At 47.8% G+C, this 19,108-nt stretch overlaps 1 protein-coding gene across 1 annotated transcript in view; it reads right to left on the reverse strand.

Moving 5' to 3' along the window:
* Positions 1-15,032, reverse strand: part of GPC4 (glypican 4) — a 106,883-nt gene extending 91,851 nt beyond the window's left edge. Inside the window, exon 1 of the mRNA XM_065900846.1 lies at positions 14,797-15,032. Within this exon, the coding sequence (XP_065756918.1) occupies positions 14,797-14,956 (160 nt within the window). The 5' untranslated portion in view covers positions 14,957-15,032. The remainder of the gene's footprint in view (positions 1-14,796) is intronic.
* Between the last annotated feature and the right edge of the window lie 4,076 nt (positions 15,033-19,108).

The following is a 19,108-nucleotide window of genomic DNA, read 5'->3' on the forward strand; positions in this document are numbered from 1 at the left end:
CTTAGCCTCAGCCTCCATTATCCCAGAATCTCACTGTATTTTACTTCATTCTTGAGCTTAGGAGCAACGAAGAAAATCTCTGAGCTCTAAGAGAAACACTAAGAGGTTATTGGAAAAAATGGTCCATGCTGTGTCTGTTTTAAAAATAAAACCAGAGACAATTAATCACTTCTCCCTAAACTTAAAGCTATGTTTAGATAGCTAAGGACTGGTTTGCCCCAGCATGAACCCACACATCTTAGTCCAAACCATGAGTACTTCATAGCATATGGACCATTTGCTTGATTGGACAAGAAACAAAATGCTTATTTCTATTTTTAATCAGGCAACTTATCCTTATATATTGATAGTGCCAGCCTATTGTATTTAAAATAGGGCATATGCCAAAATCTTCATATTTAAATCCATATATAAAATAGGGAACACCTTAATCTGCATATCTACGCAAGACTTGGCCCTTGCATACAAACATACGCACCCATTTACTACAGATACAGCCAGTTCACTACGTTAAATCAAGAACTTGGGGCTTCAGCCTTCATCACTGCAATACAGACTGTCCTTGCTGTAAAAGGAGGGGGTCTGGATTAGAAGATGGTGAAAACCACTGGTTTGTAACCGGGAAACACTGGGAATACTGGGATCTCATGACTCCTTGTGCACTGGTAGGTAAAACTGTCAAGCACGCAAGGTGGTGCCTATACATAATCCAGCCTCAGGGTTCCTCATTAGAGGTTGGAATTTCCGAACATACTAACAAAAATAAGGCCCTATTTTTATCCAGAGTACTCATCTAAAATGCTGAAAACCATCAATCCTATTTCAATTTAAAAATATATATATAATAAAATTCTGAAATACACTCCTTCTTGAAATGGGGACAACCCTGTTCTGAGGGGCTCAATGTACGGCAGGGAATGCTCCTTCCCATCCTGTTCCGATGATAACTGCTAGAACACTTATCACTTGGGCTGCATTTCCTTACAATCCTATCTCCCTGGCCAGCCTCTGCACTCATCCGCACAGTCAGGGTCCCCCTGTCTTGGAGACCTGCACACCTGGTTGCCATTCATAAAGGCTTGGAGAGGGAAGGAATCCTGCTACCAACTGGCAAGAGCATCTGGCCCATTTCTGCTGACCCAGAATTCTACTCGAATAGTCACTGAGGGGCCGGAGGGCTTCATGCTGAGCCACTCACTGGTCAAAAAAACTAGCATTTCAATTATTAGAGAAATGCAAATCAAAAACAACAATGAGGTACCACTGCACACCAGTCAGAATGGCCATCATTTAAAAGTCTACAAATAATAAATGCTGGAGAGGATGTGGAGAAAAGGGAACCCTCTTGCACTGTTGGTGGGAATGTAAATTAGTGCAGCCACTATGGAAAACAGTATGGAGGTTCCTTAAACTAAAAACAGAGTTACCATATGATCCTGCAATCCCACTCCTGGGCATATACCCAGACAAAAGTATAATTTGAAAAGATACACGCTATATAAATGTTCATAGCAGCACCATTTACAATAGCCAAGACATGGAAACAACCTAAATGTCCCTCGACAAATGAATGGATAAAGAAGACGTGGCGTATATACATACATATATGTATATATACACATACACATGTGTATATATACATACACATATGTATATATACATATACATATGTATATACACAGAATATTAGTCAACCATTAAAAAGAATGAAATAATGCCATTTGCAGCAAACATGGGTGGACCTAGAGATTATCACACTAAGTAAGTAGACAGAGAAAGACAAATACCACACGATATCACTTACATGTGGAATCTAAAATACGACACAAATGAACATACCTACGAATCAAAAACAGTCTCACCGATATAGAGAACAGACTTGTGGTTGCCAAGGGGGAGGGGTGGGGGAGGGAAGGATTGGGAGTTTGGGATTGGCAGATGCAAACTATTATATACAGGATAGATAAACAACAAGGTCCTACTGTACAGCACAGGGCACTATATTCAGTATCCTGTGATAAACCATAATGGAAAAGAATATGAAAAAGGATATATATGTATAACTGAGTCACTCTGCTGCCAGGCAGAAATTAAACACAACATTGTAAATCAACGATACTTCAATAAAATATTTTCTAAAAACTAGCATTTCTGTGGTCTCTGTGGGGCTAAGAGTGGACGCTGACCTTTCACAGAAACCTGGCGGCTTCAGTACTCATGGTACCTGGTGGTTCCTCTGCAGAGCACCCCGACAACAGAAGACAACCGTGCAAAGTGACACAAGAGTTCACCGTGCACTTTCTGGTGCCCACGTAACCCTGTCTCTAAAATGATGGCCAAGAGAGAAAACCAGAGAAGAGTGCTCCGGGTAAGCCTCGCTAACTTAGGCCCATCTCCCCTGTGCTGTTCCAAGTACTCCGGCCTTCGCCTCAGGACCCACTGGCAGTAACAGACCCTGCCATTCAAGTTGCAGGAGCGGTGGTTGTGATGGTGTAAAACGCACATCTCCTAGGAAGTGAGAAAAGCCCCATGGGCCTAAATGGGGGGTCTAAAGTTCCAACACACTGTGCTCCACTCCTGTCACGTGCAATATGCACTCAAGACTACTTCTCCTTCAAAGTAGTTATCAGAACCGTCACTAAATACTGATTTGGAGGATTACCAAGTCAATATGTGTCTCGCCGTTTAGACTGTGACGCCATGCATGCGAAGCCTGTGTCCTCTTTGGTCGCTGCCTCACCCTCAGTGCCCATGGGGCACCATGCCCATCAATTCAGAGGTACTCGAAAGTAGTTGCTGAATGAACCTTCGGCCTAGGCACCCTCTTTCTACAGATGGAGGGTCAGATGTGTAGCCTCACACTCACAAGTAGGATGCTCTTAGGAAAAAGCTTTCGGACGGTTAAGAGCACGCTACTTGCCAGGAGGAATCACTCATGCATTCATTCAAGAAACATCCGAGTGCCAAGCAACGCACTAGACACTAGGTATAGGGCAGTGAGTAAAAGAGGCAAAGTCCCTGCCCTTAGGTCAGATTGTGAGAACTGAACAAAGCAGTGGGGGAGAGGGACAAAGTGTCTGTGGGAGGCATTCTAGCTTACACAGAGGTCAGGAAAGGCGCCTCCATGAAGGGGATAGGTAAGCAAAGCCCAGAACCCTGTGAGGGAGCCAGCCCTGCTGAGGAAGACAGACCAGTGTATGGGGGAAAATGATAAAAAGCACAGTCTGGCATGGGAGGGGGCCAGAGGCAGACCCTGTAAGGCCTCCTAAGCTTCTGGCTTTTGGTCTGGGTGGCAATGGGAGTCACTGGAGCACTTTGAGCACAAGTGATAAGGTCAGAGTGAGGTTTAACAGAATAGGATCACACTGGCTAATGTGCTGGGAACACACTGGTGGGGAAGAGGCTGGAGCAAGAGCCAGAGCAGAGAGACTCATCAGAGGCAACTGTGATAATCCAGGGAAGAGGTGATGGGAGATGAGACCAGGACAGTAGTTACCGAGGTGGTAGAGAAGAGGACAGATTCTTGGATCCATATTGAAAGCAGAGCTCAAAGGCAGAGATTCCGAGAGAGCATCTAAACAGAAACATTTCCCACCCAGTCACCTAAACCTTTGTTCTGATCCTAAGAAAACAAACAGTCTCTTATCTTGGAAGGTTCTGATTTCTTCATTTGCCCTCCAACCTGAAAGACACAAGACCATCTTCTCCCATCGCCACACTGCTTAATGATCAACCCACCTCCCACCAGTAAAGCCTTCTTCCCAGAATGAATCCAGGCTTGTGGGACCCGAAGAGGCAGGGGAAAAAGAAAGTTACTTCCAAACTGGGGATAAACAAGGCAGAATATTAACCAACCAGCCAGCTGGGGACAGTTAGTTAGGATTCGGTTTAAAGTGAACCCACTGCACTCCTCCCCTTAAAAAAAAAAATTCTCCCCATAAAAACAAAAAGCTATTCCTCGTCATAGCCTCTGACATCCTAGTCAGAGAGTGATTTTTAAGGACTATTTCTGAAGTACACCAGTGAAAAGTTGTCTTGCGTTGCTTTTTAAAATCTTAGCATGGGGAAATATTCCATAATTAAGGCAATTTTAACAATAGTAGATAATAATTTGACTATAAATTGTAAGGAATGCAATGACTGCTTATTCTGGCACCAAAGAAGCAGGACTTTCTGTGAAGTGACTGCCAAGAAAAATGATACTCCCACTCAGGCTGGACCATTGCAAGTAGTAACTGTTAACCACATGTTTCACACTGCAGTTTGCAAGGACACAGTTCTTCGTTTTCATCTCTAACCAAACACCAGACTGAAAACTCAACGGAGACAAACCCGGGTGGTGGAACAGAAACAATAACTGAAGGGAAAATTTTTTTTCTGCGGCTTGATGCTTGCTGGGATGCCGACGTCAAGGGTTTGGAGAACTAAGGAAACCTCTGCAGTCCAAAAGAAACCACTTCCCAGTCTGCTCCTGTAGACAGAAGCCCAACATCAAGAAAGAAGCCAGGCTTAGAGAGGCTTGCGAAAGCCAACGGACAAAGTAGCTGGGAGGAGAAAGGACTGGCATGAAAAGATGGCTGGGATGAAGTGGGGACCAGGTGACCTTGAGCTAGACTAGACAAAGAGGGCAACCCTGTCTGGGGCCCAACCTGAACTGCCTGGGGAAGGGGAGGGACGCGAACACCTGGCTGAGAGTCTAAAGCAAGGAACAGGAGCAAAGGCTATTTTTTCTAGAAGCACCTCTGCAGGTACAGCGGAGTTCCTGTTAATGTCTGGAACAGACAATGTAAGAAGCAGCAACCATTTGTCTACCAGGATTAAAACAAACCACATGAAATACTTAGCTCCCACCTCTGAGCAAGCTGAGAAATAACACTACATTCTAAGAAAAAAAAAAAAAAAAAAGATTCTCTTTCTCACTTAGGCATCTAGGACTAAACGTATTACAAATTTTAAAATAAATAGCTAAAATCAAGTTAATTGAATTAAAAGGGATGGATGAATAGAAATATTCATTCCCAGAATGAATACAAAAGTCACAAATCATGCTTGAACTTCTTTGTGAACCACAAACATTTCTCTAACACCTACCATGTGCCGGGCAGTGTGATAAAAGCTGGAGCTACATGGCCGTGATCGGGCAGCAACAGATTCTTTTCCTTTAAAGGTTCCAACAGCCACCTCATCAGAGACAAGGACCCTCAAATGTGTCCTCATTCTTAATACTGTACTCCCGTCCTTAACTTCTAGTGTTTCTTTAAATATGATTATCCATTTACTTAGTTTGGTAAATGTATAAAAGGGAAACCAATATTCACATATTTAAACCTGTCACCTCTAACTCAAAACCAACTCTTGCCTTTAGTGGCTTCAGGTCAGCATGTCAGTTTCCCAAGCTGAGCACAGCAGGTGGTAACAGCAGTATCTGACATTCTATGGGGATTAGAAGACAAGGTGCAGAGGAACAAAATCACCAACCAAAAGCTCTGAAGTGAGTAAACCACTGAATTAGTAATACTCAGTGGTATTAATATTAATATACTTTTTTTTTTCCAGAAAAGGACAAAGTGACACACAGAATTTACTCCTTATTGACCCAGCACTGTTGGGAAACTAGGTGCTCTAAAAAGGTAATGTGCTTTCAAGAGCAATTTTTTGTATTTAGGAGATGTCCACTCTTTCTAAAATATACTTTCTGGGAATTCCCTGGCGGTCCAGTGGTTAAGACTCTGCGCTTTCACTGTTGAGGGCCCAGGTTCAATCCCTGGTGGGGGAACTAAGATCCCACAAGCTACATGGTGCAGAAAAAGAAAAAAAAAAACCTTCGGAACTTTTAAATCAGAATATACAATTATTTAATACTGCCCTGAGGGACTTCCCTGGCGGTCCAGTGGTTGCCTGCCTCCAAACCCCTCTGATGGGTCCACAACCAGCACTGCTTGCTACTCCTAATCAGGTAAGGAGTAGCAAGTAGTGCTGGGAAGCCAGGTAACCTAAACTTTTTATCTTCCCACATTTAAACCCTATCTACCTAATTTGAATGTAAGTGCCTCAAAAAAGCTTGATTCTGGTTTTAAAGGAACTCTTTGAATCCCCAGCACCTAGCATTCTGCTCTTGATAGAAGAGCTATTCAATCAATGATTGCGGGGCTTCCCTGGTGGCGCAGTGGTTGGGAGTCCGCCTGCCGATGCAGGGGACACGGGTTCGTGCCCCGGTCTGGGAGGATCCCACATGCCGTGGAGCGGCTGGGCCTGTGAGCCATGGCCACTGAGTCTGCGCGTCCGGAGCCTGTGCTCCGCAACTGGAGAGACCGCAACAGTGAGAGGCCCACATACCGAAAAAAAAAAAAAAAAAAAAAAAAAAAAAAAAAAAAAATCAATGATTGCGGATGACAAATTTCTGATGGCCTTTTCTCCAAGTAGAATGCATGGACTTTATGACAGCTGTTTCCATCATTTAGCTTTTCTGCTTACTTCCACATTCCCAGCTGTGTTCTGGATGGCTGTGCCGGCCAGAAGCCCAGGGATTTACTGTACTTCTATTTCTTGATAAGGTACTTGAAGAGAATAAACACATGGCAAAGAGGACATTAAAGTAAGGGATAAAGAGATTTCTTTTATTTTACCAATAAAGAGAGGGGAAGAAGTATCACCTAGCACACTGACAATCAATAAACAACAGCAAGGCTGGATTCCTGTCTAATTCTCTCCAAAGTACTCTCAATGTCCTAGTCTTATTTCTCCACTCTCAGCAAAGCATCACTGGTTATGGCATATATTTGCGTCTTGATTAAAAAATATTTTTCCCAAGTTTAACAGATGTTCCTGGACTTCCCTGGTGGCGCAGTGGTTAAGAATCCTCCTGCCAATGCAGGGGATACGGGTTTGAGCCCTGGTCCGGGAAGATACCACATGCTGCGGACCAATTAAGCCCATGCGCCACGCCACAACTACTGAGCCTGCGCTCTAGAGCCCACGAAGCCCGCGTGCCTAGAGACCGTGCTCCGCAACGAGAAGCCACTGCAATGAGAAGACCGTGCCCCGCAACTGAAGAGTAGTCTCCGCTCGCCGCAACTAGAGAAAGCCCGCGTGCAGCAACGAAGACCTAACACAGCCAAAAATAAAACAAATAAATTTTTAAATAAATAAATAAACAAACCAGAGGTTCCTCTTAAATCCAAGTTAGCCAAAATTGAAACAAGCATGCACTGGGTCTAAATCAAAGCTCTCTTCTGAGATAACACTTTGTGATGAATTTCATTGGAAAATTCAGAATCACAGAATCTCAGAGATGGAAGGGAACTCACTGATCATCTAGGGCACTGGTTCTCAACCATGGCCGCTCATTAGAGCCACTGAGGAGCTTTTAAAAAGTTACCAAGACCTAGCCCCACTGCCAGAAAGTATGATTTAATTGGTCTGGGGTGATGCCCAGGCACTAGTGGATTTTAAAAGCTCTCCAAGGGCTTCCCTGGTGGCGCAGTGGTTAAGAATCCACCTGCCAATGCAGGGGACACGGGTTTGATCCCTGGTCCGGGAAGATCCCACGTGCCGCAGAGCAACTAAGCCCATGCGCCACAACTACTGAAGCCCATGTGCCTAGAGCCCGTGCTCCGCAACAAGAGAAGCCACCGCAATGAGAAGCCCGTGCACCGCAATGAAGAATAGCACCGGAAAAAAAAAAAAAAAAAAAAAAGAATAGCACCGGCTCATCTCAACTAAGCCCGCACACAGCAACGAAGACCCAACACAGCCAAAAATAAATAAATAAATAATTTTTTTTAAAAAAAAAAAAAGCTCTCCAGGCGCTTTAAAGCGTTGCCAGGGTTGAGAATCACTGATGTAATCCAGTATTCTAACAACCCCACTCCCATTTTTCAAATCGAGGAGAAAGAACCTCACCAAAGGTATCAGACAACTGATTTGTCACAGAGCTAGGCTAGAACTGCTCTTTTCAAGAAACCATGGCCTTTCCATGTAAACTACTCCACCTAGGACAGTGGGGTTTCTTCCCTCTTCCCCCGCCCTTCCTCCATTATTTCCTCTTTTCAATAACCCAATGTCCTCACCTATCCCAAAGTAAATGCATTTTCTGAATATACTCCATCTTGGAATCCCATTGCATAATTCTTGACAATCTAAACTAGGTCTGTTTCCCTGTATCCACCCACTTGCTTCTTTCAAAGATCTCTGGGAGGTTAATCAGGCATGGCTGCCCCTTAAAGAAGCCATATTGCTTTTCCTCTAAGAGGCTGGACTCAGCCCACCCTTTTCACCATTATCATCACATGGGCCCTTTTTCAAATCCCTGGCAAGGCTCACCTCTGATTCTTTCAGCTCACTTAATTTCTAGTTTGTACCTGCCCTGCCATACCTCGTGGACTTCCTTCTGCTGGCTTAAACTTTCCATTTTGTGAAAGATGCCTTTTTCCCTGAAGCACCTCTTTCACTCTGCCAGTTAGTCATGCCGGGTTCTTTTTTTCTTCCCCCAAGCAGCTGGTCTTTTTGATGTCTGGCACACATTTATCTGGGCTTCCAATAAGATGTTTTTACATAGTTTCCAGGCTTCCTGGAGGTTATTGCCTTTTTTTTTTTAACTCTTCCATTCAATTTTTTTCCTAATTTCTAACATTTGTTAGAGTTTCTTTTTCAAAGGTTGAATACCTGGTTGATGGATCTCTTTGATTTTTCTCTCCCACCAGATTGCTGAATTAAATGCATCAGAACTTAAATGTATTTCAAATTACCTCCAAGATGGAATCGCTTCATGAATTTTCTGCACTTTCATGTTCTCTATAGTAAGCAACAGATGTTTAGCCAAGTGGAATTGAAAATGCTAGTTTTTAACTGTTCGTATTTTAGTGTCTGCTTTTTTTTTTTTTTGGCCACACCACACGGCTTGTGGGTTCTTAGTTCCCCGACCAGGGCGTAGGAGGTGAAAGCGCGGAGCCCTAACTACTGGAACGCCAGGGAATTCCCCGCTTATATAAAAATATTGATATCCTTAAGCCTGTGTACTTCACCTTGGTAAAGACAACAAATTTAAGAATTTTTTTTTTGTGTGTGTGTGGTATGCGGGCATCTCACTGTTGTGGCCTCTCCCGTTGCGGAGCACAGGCTCCAGACGCGCAGGCTCGGCGGCCACAGCTCACGGGCCCAGCCGCTCCGCGGCATGTGGGATCCTCCCGGACTGGGGCACGAACCCTTGTCCCCTGCATCGGCAGGCGGACTCTCAACCACTGCGCCACCAGGGAAGCCCAAGATTTTATTTTTTTTTAAAGGTAATTGACGTGCATCAGACAGCTCTATATGCTGAATCTAAGGTGTTAAATTACTCTTCTCCATTTGTTCTAAATTGCCTAATCACAAGTCTCGACTGTTTGTTTCTTAAAGAAGTGTATCTCAAGGCGGAAAGAAAAACAGAATTCCGAATGCTTCTGAAAAATGCCTATGACACTCGGTTATTAATGAAGTGGTGAAGATGAGTACACTCCCGAAAGAATAAAAACATTCTCCAAGTTATAACAACATTTCTAGGAGACTTATTCTAAATTTATTTCACTTCAGAATGTTTAGACCCAAAAGCTTCCCAGGAGAGCAAGAGACCATGGGATGATGATCTATCACCAAGGCAGTATAATCCCGTGATAGCACCGGTGTCCTGCCAGACAAGGCGATACAATTATCTGTCATCCCCCTACCTGTTTAACAAATACTGCACCGCACTCGCGCACCTGGTACCATTGGGCACACAAAATGCCAGGAGCTGCCATCTGTCCTCAGGTTACTTACGGTTGAGGCAAGAAGACACACATGTGCCTGCACACACGATGAACTAGGAAACAAGACAGCTGTGTGCAAAGACCATGGATCCGATGTAACAGACAAGAGGCAGTTAAGAACTATTTAAAACAGCCTCCCAACAGCTCTCCCTGCCTTCCCCTTGCCTCACCAACCCTGAACTCTGCAGTGCCACCAGTTATCTTCCTGGAACAGCCTGACTAACGAAATTCCCCTCCTCAGAAGCTATCGTGGGCTCCCCATGACCCAGGAAATACAATTTACAGTCCTTCTACTGTTAACATTAGATTGTCTCTGTCCGGGTACAACACTTTGCCTGCAAAGGACGTGACTGGATCTCTCTACTAGAGCATCAGCATAGCGCTGTGATGATGGTCTTTTACCAGTTAGTTGCTGGTCCTCTCATAGCTTGTTTCTAAGACCAGCCCCCTATGGGAGTCGGGAAGGTACTTTCTTATTATCTGTACAACACAGCATAGACTATACTTTGGGTCAGATAAGACCTAGGGTTCAAATCCCACCTCCAACATTAACTAGCTGTAAGACTGCGAATAGATTTCTAAATCCCTCTGAATCTGTTTGTCTGTAAAATGGGGATGATGAATATAATCATCATTCTGATTTTATATGGTTGCTGTGGACTTTAAATGAGACAATCTTGTTTGGGACCAGGCCCAGGGAAAGCACTTAATAGCCACTAGCTCTTTTCATCTTTTCATTGAAGCCAAAATGCATTTTTGGTGAACATATATGGCAACCACCTCAGGGCTAAAACAGATGTAATTGGGGAGCCACAGACCCCTTCCCAACTGACTTAGATAAACACTGATGTCTCCCTTGTTGAGACAACAAAAAACCTTCCTTTTTCATTCCTCAGTCTACTCTCCAGCTAATCCTGAAATTGCGTGCAACCCAATGTGAGTCAAACAAAAAAGGAAAATAGTAATTATGCTGAATCAAACATTTTATATTTGTATGTTCTAACTAGAGATTGAGCTGCATAAGCCAGAACTTTTACCAAGTTCTTTTTTGAGCATGTCCAGGAGATAGTCCCTGTACTACTCGGGACAATTTCTATACTGACAGGTGAGAAAAATCACAAGTTCTCTGCAAAATCCAACCCATCTACTTAAAGTAGGTAAGAGGGAATACAATTCTTGAAGACATATGCTGTGTGTCTTACATGGGATAATCAACGCAGTATCAGAAAGTATTCCTGGGGCTTCCCTGGTGGCGCAGTGGTTGAGAGTCCGCCTGCCGATGCAGGGGACGCGGGTTCGTGCCCCGGTCCGGGAGGATCCCGCATGCCGCGGAGCGGCTGGGCCCGTGAGCCATGGCCGCTGAACCTGTGCGTCCGGAGCCTGTGCTCCGCAACGAGGAAGGCCACAGCAGTGAGAGGCCCCGCAAAAAAAAAAAAAAAAAAGTATTCCTACTTCTCCAGCACACGTTTTCCCATGTAATCCTAACATAGCTTATGTGATTCCCTCAGAGGTACACATATGAGCATGCATGCACACTCACAGGTGCACTGGTCATGAGCGTAAATGGGAACAGGAAAATAAAAACTCCCAAATCACACCTGTGATGCAAAGTTCTCCTTGGTATCGTTCGATGTCACTGTGGAAGGGACCTTTGGCAAGGTGAAGTAGGTTTAACCAACTGCCTCACTCTTCAAGACAATTACAAGCAAAGATTAGGTTAGTAATAAATGCCAATTGTTGCATATCCTGTCCTTACGGAGGGAGGTGCAATGAGAATGGTAAGATTTTACAATTCCTTGTTATAAATACTATTTTTTTTTTTTTTACTATTGAACTACCATTAGTAAGTTAATATCCTAGTCCCAAATCCCTTCTCCCTTGAACTCCCCAGGTACTCCTTTCTCCTCATCTGTACCACTCATATGGTCCTTATCACACACCATGTTGTATTCCAATCGTGTGTGTGCAAGACTTATCTCCCTATTACCTGGGAAGGTCCTGGTGGCAGAGGCCCTCCCGTCCTTCCTGCTGACCCCATGATGCTAAGCACAGAATATCGCACACAGTAGGTGCTCCAAAAGATATGCCCATTGAAGCTGAACAAAAACCCATCCTTTGTGTTAAAGATCCCTTTTGATCATGGCATCTAGGCTACACATTATTTGGTTAAGTTCAGGGGTCAAGTGGATAGGCAATGCAGGACCTAGGTCGGAGCCCTGTTAGCATGCTGTACTCCCCGACACCCTTGTGAGCACATCAAATTATCTTAATTATAATCTAAAAAGACTGAAACGTTCCTTAAGATCGTGGAGTATTCTCAAAACCTCTTCAAACCTCTAGAAGGCAAGTGCAAGGCCATCAAGAATCAAACCTTAAACTTGGGGCTAGGCACCCAGACACTGTGACCCTTTGCCTGGAAAACAATCCTGGACTTCTTGCACTTAAGAAAACATACGCACACACCCCCAACCAAGGAAAGTGCCTGGCAACTAATTCATTCAAGTCGCTACGTTGACTATGCTCTCCCAAATGACCAAAATTATCTGAGTGGAGCCCAGGGGAGACAACGACAATGTATGCAGCTGGAGAGGCCAGGGTGATGGTAAAGATTACCCCGTTTCTATACTGGCCGTCTAAAGGTATTTACTTGGGTCTGTCTGTGTTGTGACAGTGTCCTAGACTCAAATGAATGCCTCTAACACTCCACATTTTTGAGCCATTCAGTCATGCATTTTTGTTATTGTTGAAAGTGGTGCGAAATTGCACTGCATGAGCTAAAGTCCTTGGTGGTCTTCCAAGGATTCCAGCTAAAAAGGCACTTCCTTTGTTCCTCAGGAGAATGCAGTCCAGTAGGTCATTCAAAAGGGGAAATAAAAGCAGCAGCCCTGGGAGGGAGATGAAGGACAAGACAAAAAGAATAAAATGTTTTGGGTGTGAGCACATTAGCTTCCATTTCCTGCTGCTGGTCACTAATAACGCTCTTATCTTTAGGGGGAATATGTCCAGAGAAATATTTATGCAAAAACATTCCTCAGGTGTTTTCTGGGGACCATGACAATCAAAGGGAACATCTAGCACTGTCCTTGGGCACCCTTCAAACTTCATTTTTCCTGAGTTGCTGGCGGGGGAAGATGTCCTGCCCTTGCAAGCCTGCACAGAACACAGTTGGAGAAAGTGGGGAGGACAATTTCACAGCCCACTCCCCGAACGCCTCCAGTCCACCTCAAAGGCACATATTGTTTTGCATGAGCAGAAGATGAAAACTTGTCACGTTCCCATTAAGTGCATCACTGCATCTATCCCTTCTAAATGTGGGAATGACAACTGTAACCTTCACGCCAATCATCTCCACTGGGCCCCGGGCCCAAACCGTGCAGGGCACAAAGACCCCAGGTCTGACCTGTGGAGCCCCCAAGCTTCAGTGGCTACTGGCTCAACTTTACTTTTTCGAGCGGGGCGGAAGGGAGAGGGGAAAGAAAGAGGGCTTCTTAGGGCTCTACAACCAATAAAATCGTGCCGCTGTGAAGACAGACATGAGCTCCCCAAAAAACAAGCAGCTCAAGGGCAAACAGTCTCTAATCAGTAACGTGCGAGTTACTTGATAACTCCCAAGGTGCGTGGGGTCCTAGGCTGCTCCAACCATTTCTTAGGTTCTATTTCTAGATAGATGCCGGTCACACAAGAAAAGTGCCCAGCAACTTCCCTCAACTACCTTTGTAATTTTTATGTAATTGATGACTGCACTTAATCTCCAAGGTTATTAATAGCCCTTCCCAAAAAATGACCCCCAAGTCTTCCTAAGCCTTTGGAAACGCCTGGTTGAAATTACAGTATTTCCTTTGCTGGCTGCCGGCCCCCTGCCCGCCCCACCCGGGTGACCAACACCGCGAGGCAAAGGCGCGCTCTGCTCACTTCCATGAAAGGTTTGGAATGGAGGCTTGGCCCCCGGGGCTCGAATCGCTCACTTCTCCGTTAGGTTAAGCTGGCCATCAGCCAGCTAGATTCGTGGTTCTTTCCGAACCCTCGGGGCGAAGAGGCTACCTGCGCGGCCGCTGGCCCCAGCGCGGCCCGCGGGACTGCGCGCAACAGTTGGCCTCTGCGAATGAGTGCCACCCAGAGGGGATCGGCCCGGCCACCGCCGCCAGCCTGGCGAGGAGGGGCGAAGGGCACCCGCCGCAAAGCTGCCTCCCCAGCGCTGCAAGAAGGGCTTTCACAAACACCCCACGCACCCCCAGCGCCGAAACCCGATGAACTTTTTCACAGGCTAAGCGGTCTCTATTTGCATAACCATCTCCCAACTGAGATTCAGGCTTCCAGTAATCAGTCCTTTCAAAGATTTGTAATTTAAAGTGCAATTAACCCTTAAAATGAGGTGAGAAATAAAAGGGGGGAAAATACCCTTCTCGTCCAACACGTCCCGGAAAGCAGGAGAGTCCCCAAAAGTCAGGGTTTGAAGGAGGAGTGGAGAGTCGTTTGCTTTTTAAAGACCACTTCTAAAGCCGCTGTAGCTACTAAAACTCCTAATCCGTGTCAGCGGTGGAAGAGAGGCGGGGAGTGGGTTTTTAAAGAACATCAATGAAACATCAAGTTCCACGTTTTGCGCCCCCCGGAACCTGGCAACCTCCACCCTACCCGACCTCTCGTCACCCACACAACAAAGCGGGGAGCCCAGTAAGGAGTTCAACCCGGAAAAGGCGAGGGAGCCGGTGACACGCACTTTGCGGGCCAGAGTCCTCTGGGGCTTCCTGGGACCAGGGAGACCGCGGGAGGAGGGGTGGGGGAAGGAAGCAGAGCGCGGGAGTGCCGCCGGGTAACTCGGGGGCGCCCCTCCGCCTGCTGCGCACCCGGGGCCCCGGCGTCCGCAGCGAACGCTCTGCGTCGGGGCTCGCTCCGGCGCGCCTGCCCATTTCTCCGTCTCGGCTACCTGCGCCCGGCGCGAGGGGCGGCGGGGCGAGGGGGCTTCTGCGGCCCCTTCTCCCGTCTCTGCGCTCGCCTCCCGGGGGCTCCCACCTACCGTTGATCTCGTGCGTGGGGGCATCGTTCTTGTCGAAGCCTTTGGACACGTAGAGACGTCGCACTTCCGAACAACTTTTCGACTTGAGCTCGGCAGCCAGCAGCGCGGCGCTGAGCGCGGCCAGGGTGCAGAGCAGCGCGGGCAAGACGAACCGTGCCATGGTGCCGGCCGAGGCGGACGCGCTCCCACCTTCGGGGCGGGACGGAAAGTGGCGGGCGGGCGCGGAGTCGGGGGCTCGCGAGCGGAGTCTGAGAGCGAGGGGAGTTGGAGGAGTTGGAGGAGGAGGAGGAGAGCAGGAGGAGGAGACGCGGGGCGAAAAGTGGAGCTGGGCCTCGCGCGTCAGGCAACGGTCCCCGGTGCCAGGCGCCCAACCCGGCGAGGAGGAGGAGGGCGTGGAGGCGGTGCGCGGCCCAGGGGAGCGGAGGCGCGGGCCGGTGACCTCCCGGCTCCGCGGGGGCAGCGATCGGGGCGGGCTGGCCGGAGGCGGGACAGGGGCGCGGGGAAGGAGGGGAAGGTGGCAGGCGCTGCGGGGGCCGAGGAGGGCTTGAGGGGCGGCGGCGGGCGCTCGCGGCGCGCGGCTCGGGCTGCCCGGCGCTGGTCCGCCCTGCTAGCTCGGCTCGGCTCGGCTCGCTCTGCCCTCGGCCGCACGGCTGTGCCCTCTTCAGCTCTGCCGCTGATTGACTGGCCGGCGTGCGCGGCGGCGCTCGACAAACTTGGCCCAGCGGGCGGCACTCAGGGGGAGGGGGCGGGCGGCGGGGGGGCCGGAGACGGGCGGGAGCAAGCAGGGCCGGGACGGGAGAAAACCTGGAAACGGGGTTGGATCCGGAGCGTCCAAATCCACTTCCTAGGGGGCCCGCACCGGGCGCGCAACGCGCCCTCGCGCGACACGCCCTCGCGCGACACGCCCCGCGGGACTCCTCCCTCCTTCCCTCCTCCCGGGAGGCGGGGAGCCTGCCCGCCGCCCCCCACCCGGGGAGGACGGGCTGACTTCTCCGGGGTGAAGGGCCCAAGTCCCAGGGGACCGAGAGGCTGGGGACTTGAAACCCACGTCCGAGTCCTAGGCCGTCTGCGCGCGGCCACCTGACCCGCTGCCCGCGGGCCAAAGCCGGACGGAGCCCTCCGGCCTCCATACCTAACCACCAGCACCCCTCCGCCGCTGCTACAGCCTCGCAGCCTGGAGGACGCCCGTAACCGCCCAGCTCCTGGGCGAGGAGTGGAAAGCGCTGGCATTAATCTCATTGTTTGATGCGGGCACCAGAGAGACTTGGGACTCCGAGCTGGCCCTAGAGCCTCACCTGGCCTCCTCAGACCTGCTTTCCGTCAGACGGTGCTCATGGAGCACCGACCTGTTCGGAAACCTGGCAGGCATTCCCAGCCCCCCCAGCCCCCAGTCTGGTTCTGCTACAGGTCTAATCAAACCCTGAAGCGGGAGAACCGCTGCCCTGCCAACCGCAGAGCAAATTCAGGGTTGACCTTGGAAACCTTCTGGCCCAAACCCTCCTTCTTCACGAAGGGAAACTGGGGCCCAGAGAAGAGAAGCGACTTGCTGATAGCATGTAGCTGGCGCGGGGAGGGGGGGGTGTCCAGAACCCGGGACTTGACTCCCAGGTCACATGGAATAAAGGTAGCCCAGGAACCCCCTTCCCCTCTGCCCTTAAGCCTCTTAACAGAGTCTCACACCTCTCTGGGTCCCTGTCTCCACTTAGCCACCTGAAAACTGGAAATGGGTGAGTCTTCCCACCTTCTAAGCTTTGTCACATTCCATTAATGAGCGTTTTTGAAGCTTCTAGGGCTCCTTTAATGAAGGGAACTGTGCAGATTGAGAACTTGTCATTACGGTTGTTATTGTTACAATCTGCTGTAAGAGGTTAGGGTGAGAAGCGCCTCAGACACCTCGGGAGTGTGCTGGGAACTGGGCAGATAAAAGGGGCTGGAACTTATTATTTGGCTAGACTCTCAATTCCCATAAAACTACATAGGGTGAAGATATGAACCATCATTACAATTATCACCCTCATGGGGTTTGTTGAGACTTCCTCCACTGTTGTTTGCGAACCTCGTTGACATGGTTGGCTGTGAGGAGCTGTAGAAAGTAGCTAGCTGTTGTTTTGAAAGCCCACTGCAGACTCTTCTACATTTTATTAACTCTTGGAGATCATCAGCAGAAACAGACAGATTGTGACCCATCTATAAGTGGAACTTAAATTTCCAGTTTCGGTGGGTTGGCATAACATTTAACTCTGCAACTAGGAGAGGAGTCTTTCTAAATAAGCAAACTCAGCTACAGATGAATTTCCTGCCATTTTCGAGGGACTTTCAAATGGTCCAGGTTTTCCTTAAACGGATAACCGTCAGGTCCTCAAGGCATTGCTAGGGCTTAGCCCAGAGCACTTTTAACTTTCATTGATTGATGCATTTACTCAAAGATGTTCTTTACCAAAAAGAATACGATCTGAGATGCAACCAACATTAATAATAAAATGAAACCCAGCCACTGTAAGTGAGAAAAAGATACTCCCAAACTATGAAGCCCAAATCAGAGAAAGCTTCCTTTCATACCAAGTCCAGGGGGAACTCATTCCTTGCCCCCCAGTTTACTCGGCTCTTCCTGTTCGTGTATTATTAACCAAAACTTAAGCCTTTTCCACCAGAAACGTTAACCTCTGGCTAGAAACGAATCTGGACAAGTCTGAACTTTACCACGCAAGCCAGGAACCCCAAGCCCTGCTCAGAGGCGGCTCCCACTTCAAAGCCTCCTTTCATGTAAATACAAACAGGGTGAACAACTGGCAATCTACGAAACAAATACCATCCAGCTTCCCTTTTCTGATGGCCCGAAGCTCCTCCTTCCCTCCCCCCACTCCCATTCCAGTTTTCTTGTGCTCCTTAGTAGAGGTGTATCTACTCTGTAAGTTCTCTGAATGCCAAAAAATGGATTGGGGTCTGCAGGTAGAGTGCAAGAATCAACAACTTCTCAGGATGATTAACCTTCATATAGCCCTTTTGGGGGGCTTTTTAAAAACTGTGATAAAATACAGTAACAGGGAATTCCCTGGTGGTCCAGTGGTTAGCACTCGCGCTTTCACTCCCAGGGTCTGGGTTCGATCCCTGGTCAGGGAAATAGGATCTCGCAAGCTGCCCAGTGCGGTCAAAAAAAAAAAAAGTACAATTTGGTGGCATTTAGTACATTCACCATGGTGTACAACCATCACCGCTATCTAGTTCCAGAATATTTGCAGCATCTCAAAAGAAAACACATTAAGTCCATTCCCTTCTCTCCCCAACCCCTGGCAACCACTAATCTGCTTTCTGTCTCTATAGATTTGCCAATTCTGGACATTTCATATAAAAGGAATCATGTCACATGTGGCCTTTTGCATCTCGCTTCCTTCATTTAGCATCATGTTTTTAAGACCTATCCATGTGGTGGCATGTGTCAGCACTTCCTTTTTATGGCTGAATAGTATTCCATTTTATGGACACACCACTTTTGGTCATATAGTACTTTAGAGTTTGCAAAGCGCTTCCAGGCACACTCCCATACTGATTTTTAAAATAGATCAGCAGGGACTTCCCTGGTGGTCCAGTGGTTAAGACTCCGTGTTTCCGATGCAGGGGGTGCGGGTTCGATCCCTGGTCAGGGAACTAGGATCCCACATGACATGCGGCATGGCCAAAAATTAATAATAATAATAAATCAACAAACTGAGTCTCGCTGAAGTTATGCGGCTTGTCCACAGCCACAGAGCTCTTGAGTGGCTGAACCAAGACTGAAAAAAATGTAAGGCCTTTGACTGAATCCCATATGAGTGTCCCTATTTCGGATGAATAAATGTTTATTGAGCACCTACTATGTGCCAGATGCTGCCCAGCCCTAGAGAGAGGGGAGATATACAAGCCGAAGGGAGTTCACGGTTTACTGTATTTGTGGCACAGTTGGTCTTCCCAGGTGAGGCATTTCTCCTGATGCAGCACTGGGGTATGTTTGCTGGTGGGCAGAAGGAACAAAGTATGTACTCACTGCTGCTGTCCTTAAGAATTAGTTGAGTTAGGTCCATTCTCTCAGCTTTGGGGGCCCTTCTCTTGGCCTGCTGGGAAGCTGCTTTGGTTGCCAAATAGGCGGACAAAGAGTAGGATGTGGCTTCCTCCCTTAGGATAGGTCTTGTGGGCCTCTAGTCTCTCCCCCTATCATACCCAACCCTCCCACAGCCATCAGAGTGAGCCTTTGACATCACTTGAACGATGTCCCTCCCCTGCTTAACCCTGCCCCTCTCCCCCATGGTACCCTATTGCTTTCCAGGTCAATTGCCAA

Source organism: Phocoena phocoena, chromosome X, assembly GCF_963924675.1.
Source record: "Phocoena phocoena chromosome X, mPhoPho1.1, whole genome shotgun sequence".
NCBI lineage: Eukaryota > Metazoa > Chordata > Mammalia > Artiodactyla > Phocoenidae > Phocoena > Phocoena phocoena.